We start from the raw sequence: 19,857 nt of genomic DNA on the forward strand, positions 1-19,857 counted from the left end.
ATGTGTTATTGGTATCTATGATGTTGGTTATGAACATCAAATACATGTCTTGAAATATGGACTTGTAGAAGAGCTCATCATTGAACCATATGCAGTCTAACCAATTTAATTGGCGTGTATGGATATATAATCCGTCTACTTATACACACTTATTATGGACATATACAGAATTTCATTTTACCTTATTATTAAAAACATACGCTTGAAGATCCGGGTTAGAATAGGCCTTCAAAAACCCATGCTTGTACGAAGGCGACTAACATAATCGAGTGGTCAGGCTCGCTGACTTGGTTGATGCATGTAATCGTATCCAAATTGCGTAGATCGATGCTCTTGTTGTCAACAGCTGGATTGTCTCGCCCAGACTAGATTATTTACAAACCACCGTCATATAGCTGGTATATTGCTTGGTGCGGCGTTTAACAAGAAACAACCAAACAAAAACTATTATTAAACATCTTCCAACAATGAGAAATTAAACTTTTATTTTCTATATGTTTAGTTTTATTTATAAAATAATTGGATTTATAATTTAATCATTGCGTTGCTTTCTTGTCTGTCATTCAATGCACATATTCAAACCCCTAAACTTTGAATATTTGGTTTTTCACAAATGGTTATGTTAGTGAGTTGCCTCGATCTCTGGTTACCTATTCACATGAATAGATTAAAATAATTTGTTGGTACTATCTTTTCTTATCTCAGTTTATTTAATTCATATTAAGGTTTGGTTGGTTGGTTTGTTGTTTAACGCCACACTCAGCAATATTCCAGCTATAGGACGGCGGTCTGTAAATAATCGAGTCTGGACCAGACAATCCAATGATAAATATCATGAGCATCCATCTACGCAATTGGGATCGATGACATGCATCAACCAAGTCAGCGAGCCTGACCACCCGATCCCGTTAGTCCCCTTTTAACGACAAGCATAGTCGCCTTATAAGACAAGTATGGGTTGCTGAAGACCTACTCTACCCCGGAAATTAATAATTCATTTATCACAGTATAGATCATATTCGTTTATATCACTGTCTGATGTCAAGGTTTTATTGCAGAAATTATAATGAATTCAAAATAAGGAAAGATACACAATTTGCCATTATTTGAAATGCAATATTTCTCAACTTTTACACTATACAAAGTATAATATAATGATTAGAATGCCTGTAACGGGTAGTGTTTAAGAAAGAAATATTAGTTGATTAGTTCCATTTTTCAGATATGCGCTTCAGTAGTATTATTGTATATCTCCAGATAGATGTTTACATTGTAGTTCTCATTATTTGTGGATAATTCAAAAAGCAACATAGAAAATATATATTCCACCATGACGAAAGAATACAGAATATACAATAACTCGCAATTGTTCAAAAAGAGATTTCAAAACATAATAACATATCTGATATAAACATACTTGTGTGAGGTGGTAATGCTTTACTCTCTACATTGTGCCCTTGTTCGTGAGCCCTTGTTCTATTCAGCAAACAGTCCAAACACGAAACTCCGTAGCATATCCGATTACACTGACCCAGGCTGGCCCCAGCTGGATTCTCCACACACGTCAGTTCCCAATGCGATACTGACGCCCTTGTACGTCTCCCAGACCATAGAGAATACATTTAAAAGGAATCCAGCTCAAGTCTAGAACGATTTGGAAAGCCTAGATTGCCTCAATTCTATCCATGAAAAAATATTGTTCTTGGCTCCTTTAGATTATATTTTGTAGATACATATTTTTAACTATGAAAATTTTACTGACATGGATACTGTCCCTTTTGAAGCTATTCATAGCTCGAAAAAGAATGTCCAATTGTCGTCCATTGTTCAATGTCAATACATTGATGACAAGTGAGGATATCAAATAATAATCGGTTATGCGCCGCTACACTATGATAAAAAATATTGTCAACTTGACTAGTATGTACATTACTACAGTAAACATGTACATGATCATGCCCTTTGTAATATCAAATACTAATATATTAATGTGTGTTGAATTTAACTTGATCAATGGTAACATGTGATATTAATATGCCATCAATTTCTTTCCTGAGTGGTCTATCCGTGTCTACAAAATAAAAATAATAAAATTAAAAAGGAGCACAGAATAATTCTTAATTTCAGGCCAGAGCTGTGGAAATCTAGACCTTCCCAATCATTGTAGACTTGAGTTGGTCTCATCTTTTACTTTATTCTCTTGGGCTACGTCACAGCTCATACCACACAATAACAAGACCAGTTTGCCCCCCGCCGGAGCTATAGGATTTTGGTTGTATAATCTATGGCCAACTCTGCTCTTTAGTAAACAAGAATCTAATCAGTGAGGAGTCCTTTATCATGCCTATTTGACTGCGTATAAAAATCTGATATCTCTCCTCACAACTGGTTAATAGATATTTCTGCTGAATATTCGAAACAGAGTGAGTGAGTTGTTACTACATATGTATATGGTTCTAGTTTAAATGACTGCAGAGCTCCATTATAAAAAACCCCCGTTTTAACGCCACTCTCAGCAGTATTCCAGTGATATATGACGGCAAATTGAATCTTGAATCTGGAAAGTTGTAACGTTTCCGCAAATAAGTATCACATGCAGTATACAGTATATCAACTGCAAAATACTGTATACAACATGCAGTATACAGTGTGTCTCGAGCTCCAAGCTGGGCTGGAGCACATATTTTCCTACCCCTTTCCCTTCAGCAAACACCTCATGGGGGGAGTGTAACGAGGTCACAGGTGAGGTGCGCATTCGTCAGTTGTCTGATACGGTCAGAGTAAGATCTTCCGGACGACCCCTGCACTAAAGGTATGTGGATTGTTGACGAGGTACAACGTGTTTCGAAATTGGAGTTGACCACTGAGCTCACAATAAAATATTATGGACTCGCGGACGGGCTTGTGTTTGCAATTCAAGACGTACATGTATGGGGTTGAACTTCTACGACAGATATAACTTAAATTAAAGGGTCTAAATGATGAGAAACACCGCTTCTGTATGAATTTCGGGCTAGGGAATTCCCAGGGTTATACCCGGGAATGTTGAAGTAGTCAGTGTTAACGTCATTTCAAGAATACTGTCACGTGAAAAACGTCATGTGACTGACCTCTGTGTAACACCTTTTTTTCAAGTTAGTGGCCACAGGCCCAAAGAACATAAGATTACAGAAATACAATTACTGATAAAGTGACTTATACAATTTTCATTGCATTCAATATGTATTTAGATGACATCAGACGAACAAAGGATTCCAGTGACGGATTTACAAAGTATTTAGGATCAATGTATCCATATCTTAACTCATTAAATGCAGGGCATACAAGTGCAAAATGATATTCATTTTCCACTAGACTAATATTTAATCGAAGGCAATATCTACACAAGCGACATTCTGGATCGATGGCTGTGCATCTGCCCATTTCGATCATAAACTGATGACAGCCACATCTCAATCTTGACAGCGCTTGTTTCAATAGTGTAGAGTCGACTTGTGTAAGATATACTTCGGTTTGTAAAACTGATTTGTAGGTTGAATATGCCATTAGCTTTGGATTTGATGATATTGATGAATGCCATCGTTGGATGTTGTAATCTGATACACGTTGCTTAAACTGAGACATAAAAAGATAAACATTTCCAACATCTTGCATAATCCAGACATAGCCAGAGCCACCTGGAATAAGATATGTTTTATTTTAGTGGCCCAGGAAGTTCTGTTTACGCAGTCCAATCCGTACGACATTAGATACGTTTGCTTCGGAAGTCGGCCATTATTCATAGTGACTAGTTAAGCCCAGTATTTTACACATTTTGTTACATAGGTGAGAAATAATAGAGGTCGACCACTTTCTCCAAGAACAGCATCATTACAAGCACTCAGAGGCAGATACAGAATTCTTTTTATATACTTAGTCTGAACTCTCTTAATTTCATCCACGACTTCGTATCCCCAAAGTTCGGAGCCGTATGTAAGAATGGGCAGAACCATGCTATCAAAAATCTTTAGTACAGTCGTAATTGGTAAGTCACCACACATAGAGTGCAATCTGTATATGAGTAAGCATACTTTCTCCGCCTGCTTTGCCAACACCTGTTCCGATCTCGTCCAGATTAGTTTAGATGTAAAATATAGACCAAGATATTAATAAAAGGAGACGGTTTCGATCTGAGAGCCCCTGTAATACCATTTTTCATACTGCCGTAAATATCCACCATTTCGGAATACAATAAACTTCGATTTTTGTATATTTAGGTTCATACCCCATGTTTCACAAAAGTTGCTAACGCAATTTATTTTTTCTTGGACTTTGCCTGCGGAATCAGCAGAGTTAGCGACATCATCAGCATAGCGAAGTGAACATATATTAGGACAATCTTCAGATATGAAAACGCCTCTACAGTTTGAAGAAGTCATCTCAGTAACCAATTCGTTGATGTAAAATGAAAATAACAGCGGGCTGACCATACATCCTTGGCGAGGACCAACCCAGAACTGAAAAAAATCTGTGAGACCTAGATCTGTCCGTACAAGTCTGTAGTTTTGAATACATATTTCTTAAAACAGTTACATGTTTTCCATAGCTAATAAGTCAATGCAATAGAAAAGTGTGATTTACGCAATCAAAGGCTTTTGAGAAGTCTATGAATGGAACATATAATCTGCCACCTGTTGATTTAGAGAGGTATTTTCTAATCATCCCTTAAAGAGAAAACATGTTGTCCACCGTCAAATAACCTTTCCTGAATTCAGCTTACTTTCATAAATAACATTATTTTCGTGAGACCAATTTTGGAGTCTCTGGTTTAATATTTTGGTGAAAACCTTTCCAATCACTGGTTATAAAGAGATTTCTCTGTAGTTGTTTGGATCAGATAAAGTGCCTTTTTTTTAAGAAGGCATATGATTGCCATGCACCAATCAATCGGGTTATTCCCAGTTTACATTATTTCATTAAACAAATTCATAAGTATCGAATATATTTGAAATGAAGAATGTTTAAGTAATTCCGATGGAATTCCATCGCAACCTGCAGCCTTATGACATTTAAGATCACGGATTGTCTCTGTAACTTCCTGAAGGGTTATCTCTCTTTTAAGTTGATCAGGTAGTCCTTCACAGCAATTGTTACAATGTGAATCATGCTCGAATAAATGTTGATTAACTTTATCTCTAGTAATCGAGGTGGTTTGACCTGTATTCAGTTACTGTTTAAAGTAATTATGCCATTCAGTGCCAAGTGACTTTGCTACCTGTAGAAGACGAGTTGGTCTTAATAAATGATTTAATAGATTTCCACAGTTCATCAGGGTTGTCACGAATGCTATAAAGTTTATGTCTGATTCCTTGGCTGTCTCACACTGCATGTTCCACCACACGGGGTGTCGAGCGGGTATAGAGTCACGTGACCCATGTCGTCTGCTCAATGAAGCTGCTGCCTGCGCGAAAAGATGGGGTATCTTATTGACGGCGTTATCAATATCCTTATAAATTTCAGCATTAATATCCTTAATCAGGGATTTTGAAACATCATCAGTGATTATTTTATCAAGGACTTTTTGGCAGCTATCTCTCCAAACGTACTTTGTATAGGGTGTCAGTAACATGTCACCGGCTATGTCCATAAGCTTAGTGTCAATATTCAATTCACAAATAATAGGAAAGTGATCAGATTCGTACAGACTCGGCACCCTGAAGTCTATGACTTGCTCGAACAGAGCTGAGGTAGCAAGCATATAATCCACTGTGCTGCGTCCATTGTTTGCAGTACATGTGTAATTACCAACCTCTCGTCCTTGGGAAAAGTTGTATATCGTATAAACTTCACATAATAAAATTATTTACTGTTATTACCAAATAAAACACGACCCATTATCCAATAGAGGTAACTGTGCATAGCGGAGGGCTATGCTATCTCAATAAACTTGGTAACATGGTTTGGTTTGACTTCTTGGCGCGTGTCTGAATTCCATTAACATGTTACATATCCTAAAACTGACTCATCAGCAAATCTCGCTGCACTGCGTGCGACAGATACTAGAGCATGGCATGCCACAAATACGAAACCTCATGCTTCTGAAAGTTCAGCCATTTCCAATTTCCTCCACTAGTTGGAAATGTTCAGGAAAATATTTCCTTTCTCCCTTAATCCAATCTGTCATGCATTCAAAACATATACTTAGTGAGATCTTTGTATAATCCATACAATAAACTTATGTGCATCCAATAAGATATGGGTGTAGGGAACAGTTCCTTTGATTTAACACACACATTTATGTATAGATTGACAGATTATAATAATATGAATCAAAATTCATCACTACTTGCCAAGTTCACTAAAATGTCACCAGTGGGAAGTTGTCACAGATAAACACGGGTGTTAACCAAATCTGATCTTTTACCATGGAATGCATGATCTGGTTGAGTGACTTCTTTCCATCAGAATTACACACAGAGAAAGAAAGGGCTCAAAATCCTGAAGATATCCTGTATACATGGTATTAAGTATTCACTACCAATTTCCCCTAAAAAAAAGGGTTAACTTTGACACCACTAAGCACCAATACGCAGCAGAACCATTTGGGCAATTGTAAAAATCACAACCCCTAATGTGAAACCCCAGTGATTGCTAAGATTACAAATCCTATCTGCAGTCAGACAACATGACAGTCTATACTATATTCATTTCCAATATCCTCCAGTAAATAGTGGGTAATGTCACAATAACAACCCCTGAAAAGATACCTCCAGTCCCCCACTAAACCTCCTCTTATCAACTTTTACCAAAAACCAACAAAAAGTGGGGTGTTGGGAAATGTCCAGCATTGAATATCAAGAGAACTATTTTTGGGTAACGAGTTACGGTACTTCACTAAATACCCTTATGGACCTTCTATTATAAGAAATACATCTTTTTGTAGTCCTTTTAATTTCAACGGTTACATGCTACCAACGTTTAAATGTATCTAATATTACCGTTAAAAAGGGTGTTGAAATATGTTAATGTGTCAAACGTATTTAAATTTATCTTCACACGTTGCATTAACATTCTTATATACTCACACGCAAAAGACACGCAAGTGGTTTTAAGCAAATAGGTAACAAACACGGAACCATAACTTGATACGAGTTTTAGCATGTAGTGAAGCCTGATGGTGTTAACAATCTTTTTGTTTGCATTTTGGAAGCCCCGAGTAAAAACGCAACGTAAAAAACGAATCGCCAAAACGCACCATTTCAATGAATATGTGGGTATCATGCACCCATTTCTCGCGAAATCGAAAATGCACGAACTGTCACGAATTGTGGTGGGTATAAAACTGTAGCCGATTCTTGGACCTACCACTCCTTGGTCAACAATGCCACGCCAAACTCAAATTCAGAGAAACCAGGCCATCGGACGTTTGGAAGCTGGAGAGTCTGTCCAAGATGTTGCCCGTCATTTCAACGTCAACATAACCACAATTTACCGTCTCCTGCATCGATACAATGCTACACAGACCACAGATGACCTTCCTCGGAGCTGTCGTCCTAGGGTCACCACACCTCGACAAGATCGGCAGATTACCCGTCAACACCAGCGACATCCGTTCCTAACTGCAAGTGAAAGTGCTCGACAGACCATGGGAACACATAGTCGACACATTAGCCGGGACACTGTGATCCGACGTCTCCGTTCCAACAACCTCAGGTGTCGCCGACCAGCACATCGTCCTGTTCTTCAACCACGGCATCGACAAGCACGACTTCTGTGGGCACAGGGTCATCACAATTGGCGTCATCGTGAGTGGACGCGTATCGTCTTCTCTGATGAAAGTCGCTTTTGTGTCTCCCATGCAGACGGAAGAGTCCGAATTTGGCGGCGTCGAGGTGATCGTTTCGCTGACAGAAACGTTGTGGAAAGGGATCCATGGGGTGGACCTAGCGTCATGATATGGGCAGGGATTGGACTTAATGCGAGACTTTGACCCATGTGTTTTCTGAATGTTGGTCAAGGTCGGGGACACGGCGTCACTGCACAGCGGTATATCGACCAAGTGATCAGACCCCACGTTGTTCCATTGTTTGCACAACATCAACAACACATTTTCCAGCAGGACAACGCTCGTCCCCATGTTGCCAGAGCTACCATGACCTTTCTGCAACAATACAACATCCGTGTTCTACCGTGGCCAGCCCTCAGCCCTGATCTGAACCCCATCGAACACTTGTGGGATGAGGTTCAAAGGCGTCTGCACAATGTGCGCCCAGTCCCTACAACTGCCGATGAACTATGCACAGCTGCTCTGGATGTGTGCAGGAGGATCCCTAGGGCCTTCACAAATCATCTGATCCACTCAAGATACAGGAGATGTGTGGCAGTGATTAACGCTAATGGTGGTCACACCAGGTATTGACTGACATTTTGGGTATTGACCCGAAACTGTGTAAGCCCTTAACATTGGAAAAAAATAATTATGTCATCGGCCTTTTAATCCATTAAACTGTCTTCAGTCAAATTGTTGTCAATCTTGCCCTATTAGTATTTCTTGTCTTTACTGTTGAAAATAAATAACATGTATACTGCATACTCGACTTGCGCTTCTTTTGCGCGTGAGAATATTATAATCATCATCAATGTTTAGGTTTTACGTCAACTTCACAGTCCTGTATTTCATTGGTATGTCGGGTTGAATAATAAATTATATACTTAATAGAAATAAACCACCATACTAAATTGTTGTGGGGAAGTTTAATGTAATACATTACATTACATTACATTACATTACATTACGTTATTGAGTATAGTAAAGATTTATAGGTATATATGTTGACTATAAATTATAAATGATGTATATATGTAAATACGGATATATTAAATATAATACTAGCATATATGGATTGTGTTACGGAGGGAGAAAGTTTTAAGTAAAGATAAGATTAAGGCCTTTTATAATAGTAATGTATAGCTTTGTTCGATGTTTTTGGTTTGGTTTGTTGTTTTACGCCGCACTCGGTAGCATAGCAGGATTTGTAGTATAAACAGTTAGACTGTTTTTCAGTATGATTGGCCTGCTAAATCAAGGAAAACTGAAGTGAAGTCTAGCTTCAACATTCATATATTTTGATTTTAACATGTTTTATAACGCTCGTACAAGAAACATATTCTCCAGCAAAAGTAATTAAGCATTATTAAGAAACCGGACAGACTGTTTTGGCGTTCTTATTCGTAATCTGTAGGTTTGTTCACAGGGACAGGACGTCTATCTTTCTGAAGCATTGTTTTCACACAACAGCCGATAATCCCTAACCTTACTCGGCTCAACTCGCCTTATTTAAAAAAAAAATCTGCGAGAGAATTTTCAGCTCTCGTGACCAACTGCGAGAGTAGGGAATATCTCTGCCTTCTGGCTTCAAACGACCGAAGCATTTATTTTGTAATCTAGGCTTACATACATTTACACACACACGCACGGACACATAATTTCCATACATACATGTAATCATACATACAGCCATACATACCATTCATACTCACAGCCATGTAATTATACGTACAAACTGAATAGGAAGCATGTGTATTGATCTGCTGTCATAATCACTGACCCATCAAGAGTGTCAGTCGGCATGTATCAAATCTTTATAACCGGTGAGATTGTGATAACTGTCACAGCTGACTTTTTGGTCTGAATGGCACGTCTGAAAACAAGGGGTGAACCGTTACACGGAATTCGGGGTAACGATTTTCTGTGCTATAGAATCAAAACCGTTGTGCTGCATGTATATGGAGTACATATTTCTTACGATGATGTTAATCCCAATCAGTACATGTATGGCATAAGTATATACACTTAAGACTAGACACATGTTACCGATAATAATGACAGAGAGATGCATAAACGCAGGTCGGGTAAGTATAATTACCTTGGTTTATTATAAGTTGCTATTTTTTAAACAGTTTTTCATAAGATGAAAGAAATGATATCAATAATTCATTTATGGATATCAAAGAATGAATTTATATCACAAATTCGATTTTTTTATCATGAAATGTTTATTAATATAGAAAATCGGTATTTAAAAATCAGTAACTGAATATATCATCAAATAATGAACTAAAAATCGAATATCGTATTGTATCTCTAGCCTTCGTCTCCGTGAACTATATGCCCATGTTTTAATAATGCGTGAAGATAGGTACAGTATCATAACATTTATATATAGCCATATTCAGATGATGTCTCTACATATAAGTAAGGGCAAGCCTCTTCCCTTTGTTTAATCAGTTTTCCTCCTGGCTATGAATGTGGAAAACTGGCTTTTATCATTGTATTTTAATGCGATTTGAATATTATTATTTACTGTCGTACTTACTTAATGTTTTAAATGAGAATTCATGTTTTAATGAGAAATGTCACCACAAATTGCAATAAGTGCTTGTAAGCTCAACACAATTGACATATGCAATGCGCCGCGCTCACGTCTACAGGTCTCTTCCTGTGGTACAGTAATTAGTAGAACCCTCTCCCCAAAGTGTATCCTCCATGATATAACCTACTCTCATTAATTAAATGCTGCCCTTTCCTAGCGTCACGGCTGTCGAGCTGAGACAAAAGACCCAACCGTCATAAAGTAATTAGGGTCCAATAAAAACAATGCTCCGCCAAACCTCATAAACATGATCACCGAAAGTCATACCACAGAAATGCATGTGAATAGCAATAACATTTAACAGGATCATGTTTTCTCTTAACACCATTGCAAAACATCATGTAGAAGCCACAACAGTACTTTTTTAACAAAGTCACATCTAAAAATGAGACATCAGCAAGTACATATAATAAAATGTGTATTAACATTTTTCGTCAGGAAATTCAAAAAGATATCTCCTTGTTACCACCTCCAAGTTCATCTTAACACGGTTCCTCCTTTGGTCAAAAGTTTGTTCCCCCTGTAATGGGTGTGTCACACGTTGCACATGAGTGACGAACGGGCTGCACACCCGTGTTCAAAGCGTTGCACATGGGTATCACACGCGTGGCGGACAGGTTCCACACCAGTGACCAACGGGGTGCACACGGGTTGCGTAACGCGTTGCCCATGCGTGTAAGGGGAATGAACTTCTAGGCAGTAGTGTATCTATCTCTTAGTTCCAGAGAAGAAGTCGCTTAAAGCAATATAGCCAATTAAATTACCCCTATTTGCCCACGCCCCCTTAGCCCCTTGGGGGATCAGCCCCACCATATGTACAATTTTGAATACTCACCACCGGAGAATGATTCCAACCAAATATGGTTTATATCTATCTCTTAGTTCCAGAGAAGAAGTCGTTTGAAAAAAATGTTGATGTACGGACGACGGGACGGTCGGACGGACGCCACGGTATGGCATAAGCTCGCCTTCGGACCCGGTGAGCTAACAACGAACAATCTCACCTGTAATGATAGCAACTTTTCCCCTCAGTGCCATTGTAACAGGAAGCCCACTGATGCACCAATTCTGTGTGTATGAATTACAATTTAGTTCCCGAATGTTATACCTCCCACGGCGGCGAGTATATTAGATATGTCTCTGCAGCTTGCAATGGCGAAATTATATGCAGCAGTGTGCACACTTGCCTGCACTGGTGCACCGAATAAATAACACTCTGTTGCGTGACCTACATAACATGAGTCATCATAGTGACTTGGAAAAATCTTGCCACTTTGTTATCTTTCATAAGTGAGCACCTGCAGATATCTCTGCAAGTTACGTGCTGATTTGCCATACTCATGCATCAATTAGACCCCTTTGACCCCAAAACATGATTCAGCATTGTACGCCGATTGCTATCTTTCATAAGTGAGCACCTGCAGATATCTCTGCAAGTTACGTGCTGATTTGCCATACTCATGCATCAATTAGACCCCTTTGACCCCAAAACATGATTCAGCATTGTACGCCGATTGCTAGTCGGCAAAACATTCTCTTCCTCTTATTATAGGAGGTGAGCTGTTGAATATTTTGTAACGCCGCACTCGACAATATTTCAGCTGAATCGCGGCGTCTTGTAGATAATGGAATTTCAACCAGGTAAACTAGTCTCAGAAGCATGATCAGCGATCAACCATCAGGGTAGGATGCGACGTCACCGAGTCTGATCACCCGATCCGCTTTAGTGGACATACATGGCATGATTGTGACATAATCTTTCCGGATTGTTTGTTTTGTTTGTTTGTTGTTTAACGCCTCACTCGGCAATGTTCCAGCTATATGACGGGGTCGCCTCGGCGACTTGGTTGATAGCATGCCGATATACCTCGACGACGTGGATCCTGGAACGATAATTGAGATGTAACTTCCCCAAACCCAACAATACATGTCTTTTGTCGATCAGCACGTCCCCCGCGTGACAGACTAGAGGCTTAAGTATCACACACAAGCTTTAATTGAGAATGGAAGTTTTGTGTGTTTGTGATGTTTGTTTGTGTAGGTGTGTTTGTGCATGTGATTGTTGTCCTTGAGTATTTGTGGTTTCTTATTAATGTGGCTTTTTGTGTATTTATGTGTTTGTGTTTTTGCTTGTGTGTGATTGTATGTTTGTGTGTGTGCGTTTATTTGTGCTACTTAATATAAAATATATGCTTCAAATACGTTTTGAATACCACAGGAATTCATATAGACATAGATTTTTATATTTTACCGCAACTGCAAGGACAGTTCGCTTTATCAGGGCATTATGACCCCAGATAACGACACCATGAACGCCTGAGTGATGACGAATAAAACAAACATTCGTACCAAGTGCAGGATTTCACTCTTATCAAACCATGTGTTGTACGGGTCTGTTACGTGGAAAAAATGACCTGCCCCCGACACGATATCACCCTAGACCTCCGCCTGAGCTCCCTGGCATATTGAAGTTTGGGAGTCAATTTTACCTGATAATAAAGAGTTGTATTTAGCCATGGAGCAAATATTCAAACAATTACCAACCAAAATTCAACATTGATATCGGATGTTGTTCGACGTCGACACTTCAAAATCATTTCAACTTTCGAATCCAGACGAAAGAAAATGTCAGGAGTAATTTGAAAGGTAAAGTGTAAGCAAACCATTTTAAATGTTTCAGGTTATTTAAAATGTTTCAGCTTATCTAACATGTTGTAGATTATATTTCAGTCATATTGTGAATATCGCTTACTCTGGTTTGTTCTTTTTCGCCGCACTCAGCAATATTCCAGCTACATGACGGTGGTCTGTAAATAATCGAGTCTGGATTAGACAATCCAGTGATTGACATCATGAGCATCGATCCACGCAATTGGGATCGATGACATGCTTCAACCAAGTCAGCAAGCCTGACCACCCGATCCCGTTAGTCGCCTCTTACGACAAGCATAGTCGCCTTTTACGGCAAGCATTGGTTGCTGAAGATCTATTCAACCCAGGATCTTCACGGGTCTTATAACGATTGATTTGACTTTATGACGATAAACGAAATAATCTTCGACAGGGCATGCGTGCATTGCATGACAAACGTACATGTCAACGAGCACGTATAAACCAATGACAACAGTCTGCCCCACAGCATGTTTACCAAGTGTCAACAATGTAACTGATATCCCGCGCATAAACCGTCGTTAGATGACTTGCAATATTTGCACATGAAGAAATCATGAATTCCACTGAATTCTCGACACTCAACATTACAAATGGGTGAAGAAAAGAAAAAAAAATATTCCAGCTATATGGCGGCAGCCTGTAAATAATAGATTCTGGCCGGGACAATCCAATGACTGACATCATGAGCAATGATCTACGCAATGGCCACCTGGTCCCTTTAGTCGCCTCTTGAGACAAGCATGGATTGCTAAAGATTGAATATATGGACAATCGATGTGAAAATTACGTGTGTCACTGAAACTATTCAATCACAAGAATAATTTAGACTATGTTTGTTTGTTTGTTGTTTAACGGCGGCGGCGGTCTGTAAATAAACGAGTCTGGATCAGACAATCCAGTGATTGACATCATGATCATCGATCACGCAATCGGGATCGATGACATGCATCTACCAAGTCAGCGAGCCTGACCACCTGATCCCGTTAGTCGCCTCTTACGACAAGCATAGTCTCATTTTACGGCATCTGAACTATTAAAGGAGAACCTGTTATCTACACACTGTCGCAAATATGTTTAATCAAATGGAGTCAAAGTCGTGTTATGAATTAACGGATAAGTGGCGGTATGTTATTAGTCAAGTGTCCCTTTTCAACGTAGTCATTATTTTATATGTCAAGGTAGTAATATCGTAAATATCTGACAGTGATGCCGACATCCATACACAATCAATACCCAAATGGAATTGGTCATTTCTGCATGGATTGGAAAAGATTTGTGTGGAAAGAATGCAGTACTGCAGAAATTTAGTGAAAATCGCACAAACAAAATCACGACAGAGCCTGGCGTCGAAACACACCAACATGACATGCACGAGCACTTTTGGGGCTATAAACACGTTGGGTTTTCATTGGCATGCCATCACAATCTTACAGCAGGTGAGCAGCGAAACCACTGACGCAACCGTATACGCGATGAAGGTATTTGCGCTAGACGACCAGTTCGAGGTGTCATTTTGACGGATACGCTTCGTCAGCTGCGACGTCAATGGTGTCACAATCACAGAGTATGGACATAACTGCGATGGGGACAGGTTTGGTTTAGTGACGAGTCCCGTTTTATGCTTCGCCCTGCGGATGGTAGACATCGTGTACAGGCGTCGCGGGGAACGTTATGCACGAAACTGCATATAGGATGTGGACAGATTTGGGGATGGTGGTGTGATGATGTGGGCTGCCATCTCCTACACTGGTATAACAGACTTGGTGCAAGTTTTGTGGAATTTAACAGCACAACGATGTACGGATGATGATCTTCAGCCACACTTCCTTCCCATTAATCAGCAAGCGAACGTCATTTTCCAACAAGGCAACACAGCAGGAATGACAACAATCTTTTCAGGAATCAGGTACTGCCATGGCCCTCCAGGTCTCCGTATTTTAAACCAATCGAACATTTATGTGATGCACTGGATCAACGACTGCGAGCACGTCAGCAACAACCACAGAACCGCCGAGAGTTGGCACAATAACTGCAGGCAGAATTGGTGAACATTCCCCAGGCCACAGTTTGGGATCTGATTGCTTCCAAGATATTGATAACAGATGACCTTCGCCATGAAAATCTACTGTTCCATTCGTGCCATATAGAACCTGGGTCAGTGTCAATCTATGAGCAAGTTAAAATTTAACGTCACATCAGCATTATTCTAGTCATATACCAACGAGAACACGTTCAAATATACACGAGTGAGTCATGAAGTCATGTTAAAAACAAATTGTATCACATATAATTTTGGTCAAAACAATATAATTTAAACAGTTTAAAACATGGGCTATGGGCCACAAGTAGCCAAAGCTAGGCCATGATGATAGTTACACATGGGGACAATAAGTTGATGGTACTTTAACCTCCTGGACAGGCCCTTCAATAATGGGTCAGTTGGTCAAATCATTACACCAAATTTAAAAACAAACAATTAATTATTCACAAACATATTTGAAATGTATTATACAGACCAATTTATTTCAAGTAACTTAAGATGAGATGCCCGCTAACGCCGGAAAAGATCTGCCAGATTAACGCTTTGATAAAGTGAATCCCTTGCAATTGCAAAGTCCACACAGTCAAGCAATACATATGCTTCACGGTGAACCTTTCATCACAAGGGATAAACATAGGAGGCTCGTCCTCATCTGTTTAAAGCAGATATTCGTAGGTAAACCGACTGTGGCCAATACGAAAACGTCATGTTTTTACTGACAGTACTACATAGTGACCACAGTGACTACATTATGACCACAGTGTAACATAGTGACCACAGTGACCACATTATGACCACAGTACTACATAGTAACCACAACGACCACATTATGACCACAGTGACCACATTATGACCACAAAACTACATAGTGACCACAGTGACCACATTATGACCACAGTACTACATATGACCACAGTGACCTCGGTGACTACATTATGACCACAGTATAACATAGTGACCACAGTGACCACATTATGACCACAGTACTACATAGGGGGCACGGGTGGCCCAGTCGTCTAAGGCGCCGCGATTCGCTGTGCAGAGTTGCGTCCCTTGGGCACGCCAGAAACCTATGATTGTGGGTTCGAATCCCGGTTCGCCCCGATTATGTTTCTAGGTTTGTCAGCACCATACCCGTGCTCGTGGGTTTCACCGAAGTGGTAAACGTCTGAGACCTGCATCACTTCGGGCTTCCCTCCCACATTAAGCTGACACGCCGTGATATGACTGGAATACTGTTAAAAGCGGCGTTAAACCCAACTCACTCACTCACTCACTGATCAGTACTACATACTGACCACAGTGACCACATTATGACCACAGAACTACATATACTGACCACATTGACTACATTATGACCACAGTACTACATACTGACCACAGTGACTACATATGACCACAGTGACCACATTATGACCACAGTACTACATAGTGACCACAGTGACCACATTATGACCACAGTACTACATAGTGACCACAGTGACCACATTATGACCACAGTATTACATAGTGACCACAGTGACCACATTATGACCACAGTACTACATAGGGGGCACGGGTGGCCCAGTCGTCTAAGACGCCGCGATTCGCTGTGCAGAGTTGCGTCCCTTGGGCACGCCAGAAACCTATGATTGTGGGTTCGAATCCCGGTTCGCCCCGATTATGTTTCTAGGTTTGTCAGCACCATACCCGTGCTCGTGGGTTTCACCGAAGTGGTAAACGTCTGAGACCTGCATCACTTCGGGCTTCCCTCCCACATTAAGCTGACACGCCGTGATATGACTGGAATACTGTTAAAAGCGGCGTTAAACCCAACTCACTCACTCACTCACTGATCAGTACTACATACTGACCACAGTGACCACATTATGACCACAGAACTACATATACTGACCACATTGACTACATTATGACCACAGTACTACATACTGACCACAGTGACTACATATGACCACAGTGACCACATTATGACCACAGTACTACATACTGACCACAGTGACTACATTATGACCACAGTACTACATACTGACCACAGTGGCTACATTATGACCACAGTACTACATATGACCACAGTGACTACATTATGACCACAGTACTACATAGTGACCACAGTGACTACATTATGACCACAGAACTACATACTGACTACAGTGAGTGAGTGAGTTGGGTTTAACGTCGCTATTAACATTATTCCAGTTATATCACGGCGTGTCAGCTTAATGTGGGAGGAAAGCCCGAAGTGATGCAGGTCTCAGACGTTTACCACTTCGGTGAAACCCATGAGCACGGGTTTGGTGCTGACAAACCTAGAAACATAATCGGGGCGAACCGGGATTCGAGCCAACAATCATGGGGACGCAACTCTGCACAGCGAATCGCGACGCCTTAGACGACTGGGCCACCCGTGCCCCCACTGACCACAGTGACTACATATGACCACAATGACTACATATGACCACAATGACTACATTATGACCACAGTACTACATAGTGACCACAACGCACATTATGACCACAGTACTACATACTGACCACAGTGACTACATTATGACTACAGTACTACATACTGACCACAGTGACTACCTTATGACTACAGTACTACATACTGACCACAGTGACTACATTATGACCACAGTACTACATACTGACCACAGTGGCTACATTAAGACAACAGTACTACATATGACCACAGTGACTACATTATGACCACAGTGACTACATACTGACCACAGTGACTACATATGACCACAGTGACTACATACTGACCACAGTGACTACATATGACCACAGTGACTACATACTGACCACAGTGACCACATTATGACTACAGTACTACATATGACCACAGTGACTACATTATGACCACAGTACTACATAGTGACCACAGTGACCACATTATGACCACAGAACTACATACTGACAACAGTGACCACATTATGACTACAGTACTACATAGTGACCACATTGACCACATTATGACCACAGTACTACATAGTGACCACAGTGACCACATTATGACCACAGAAATACATAGTGACCACAGTGACTACATACTGACCACAGTGACTACATTATGACCACAGTACTACATGCTGATCACAGTGGCTACATTATGACCACAGTATTACATTATGACCACAGTGACTACATTATGACCACAGTACTACATACTGACCACAGTGACTACATTATGACCCCAGAACTACATAGTGACCGCATTGCCTACATTATGACCACAGTACTACATACTGACCACAGTGACTACATTATGACCACAGTACTACATACTGACCACAGTGACTACATTATGACCACAGTACTACATACTGACCACAGTGACCACATTATGACCACAGTACTACATAGTGACCACAACGACTACATTATGACCACAGTACTACATACTGACCACAGTGACTACATTATGACCACAGTACTACATACTGACCACAGTGACTTCATTATGACCACAGTACTACATAGTGACCACAGTGGCTACATTATGACCACAGTACTACATATGACCACAGTGACTACATAATGACCACAGTACTACATAGTGACCACAGTGACTACATTATGACCACAGAACTACATACTGACCACAGTGAGTGAGTGAGTGAGTTGGGTTTAACGTCGCTTTTAACATTATTCCAGTTATATCACGGCGTGTCAGCTTAATGTGGGAAGAAAGCCCGAAGTGATGCAGGTCTCAGACGTTTACCACTTCGGTGAAACCCACGAGCACGGGTTTGGTGCTGACAAACCTAGAAACATAATCGGGGCGAACCGGGATTCGAACCCACAATCATAGGGACGCAACTCTGCACAGCGAATCGCGGCGCCTTAGACGACTGGGCCACCCGTGCCCCCACTGACTACAGTGACTACATTATGACCACAGTGACTACATACTGACCACAGTGACTACATATGACCACAGTGACTACATATGACCACAGTGACTACATACTGACCACAGTGACCACATTATGACTACAGTACTACATATGACCACAGTGACTACATTATGACCACAGTACTAGATAGTGACCACATTGACCACATAATGACCACAGTACTACATAGTGACCACAGTGACCAAATTATGACTACAGTGACCACATTATTATGACCACAGAACTACATACTGATCACAGTGGCTACATTATGACCACAGTATTACATTATGACCACAGTGATTACATTATGACCACAGTACTACATACTGACCACAGTGACTACATTATGACCAAAGAACTACATAGTGACCGCATTGACTACATTATGACCACAGTACTACATGCTGACCACAGTGACTACATTATGACCGCAGTACTACATACTGACCACAGTGACTACATATGACCACAGTACTACATACTGACCACAGTACTACATACTGACCACAGTGACAACATATGACAACAGTACTACATACTGACCACAATGACTACATTATGACCACAGTACTACATACTGACCACAGTGACTACATATGACCACAGTACTACATAGTGACCACAGTGACAACATATGACAACAGTACTACATACTGACCACAGTGACCACATTATGACTACAGTACTACATACTGACCACAGTACAATATAGTGACCACAGTGACTACATTATGACTACAGTACTACATAGTGACCACATTATGACCACAGAACTACATAGTGACCACAGTGACTACATTATGTCCACTGTACTACACAATGACTACAG

The 19,857-nt window shown here is 40.4% G+C and overlaps 2 protein-coding genes across 3 annotated transcripts in view; one reads left to right on the forward strand and one right to left on the reverse strand.

Annotated features, from left to right (window-relative positions):
* The window catches only part of LOC124141333 (uncharacterized oxidoreductase MexAM1_META1p0182-like), a 28,598-nt gene extending 16,963 nt beyond the window's left edge, over nucleotides 1-11,635 (reverse strand). For both annotated transcript variants that reach the window (XR_006862037.2, XM_046509311.2), the window contains exon 1: nucleotides 11,417-11,635. Coding sequence is in view for 1 of the 2 variants with exons in the window: in XM_046509311.2 (XP_046365267.1) it covers nucleotides 11,417-11,450 (34 nt within the window). In the remaining variant the exon portion in view is untranslated. The remainder of the gene's footprint in view (nucleotides 1-11,416) is intronic.
* Nucleotides 11,636-17,984: 6,349 nt separating this feature from the next.
* On the forward strand, nucleotides 17,985-19,494 carry LOC125383623. The gene is made up of 3 exons (XM_048402219.1): nucleotides 17,985-18,129; nucleotides 18,405-18,539; nucleotides 19,346-19,494. Exons 1-3 carry the CDS (start codon nucleotides 17,985-17,987, stop codon nucleotides 19,492-19,494), a joined length of 429 nt encoding a protein of 142 aa, XP_048258176.1.
* The last annotated feature ends 363 nt before the right edge of the window (nucleotides 19,495-19,857 follow it).

This window comes from Haliotis rufescens, unplaced genomic scaffold (genome assembly GCF_023055435.1).
Source record: "Haliotis rufescens isolate VD_foot unplaced genomic scaffold, xgHalRufe1.0.p SCAF_25, whole genome shotgun sequence".
NCBI lineage: Eukaryota > Metazoa > Mollusca > Gastropoda > Lepetellida > Haliotidae > Haliotis > Haliotis rufescens.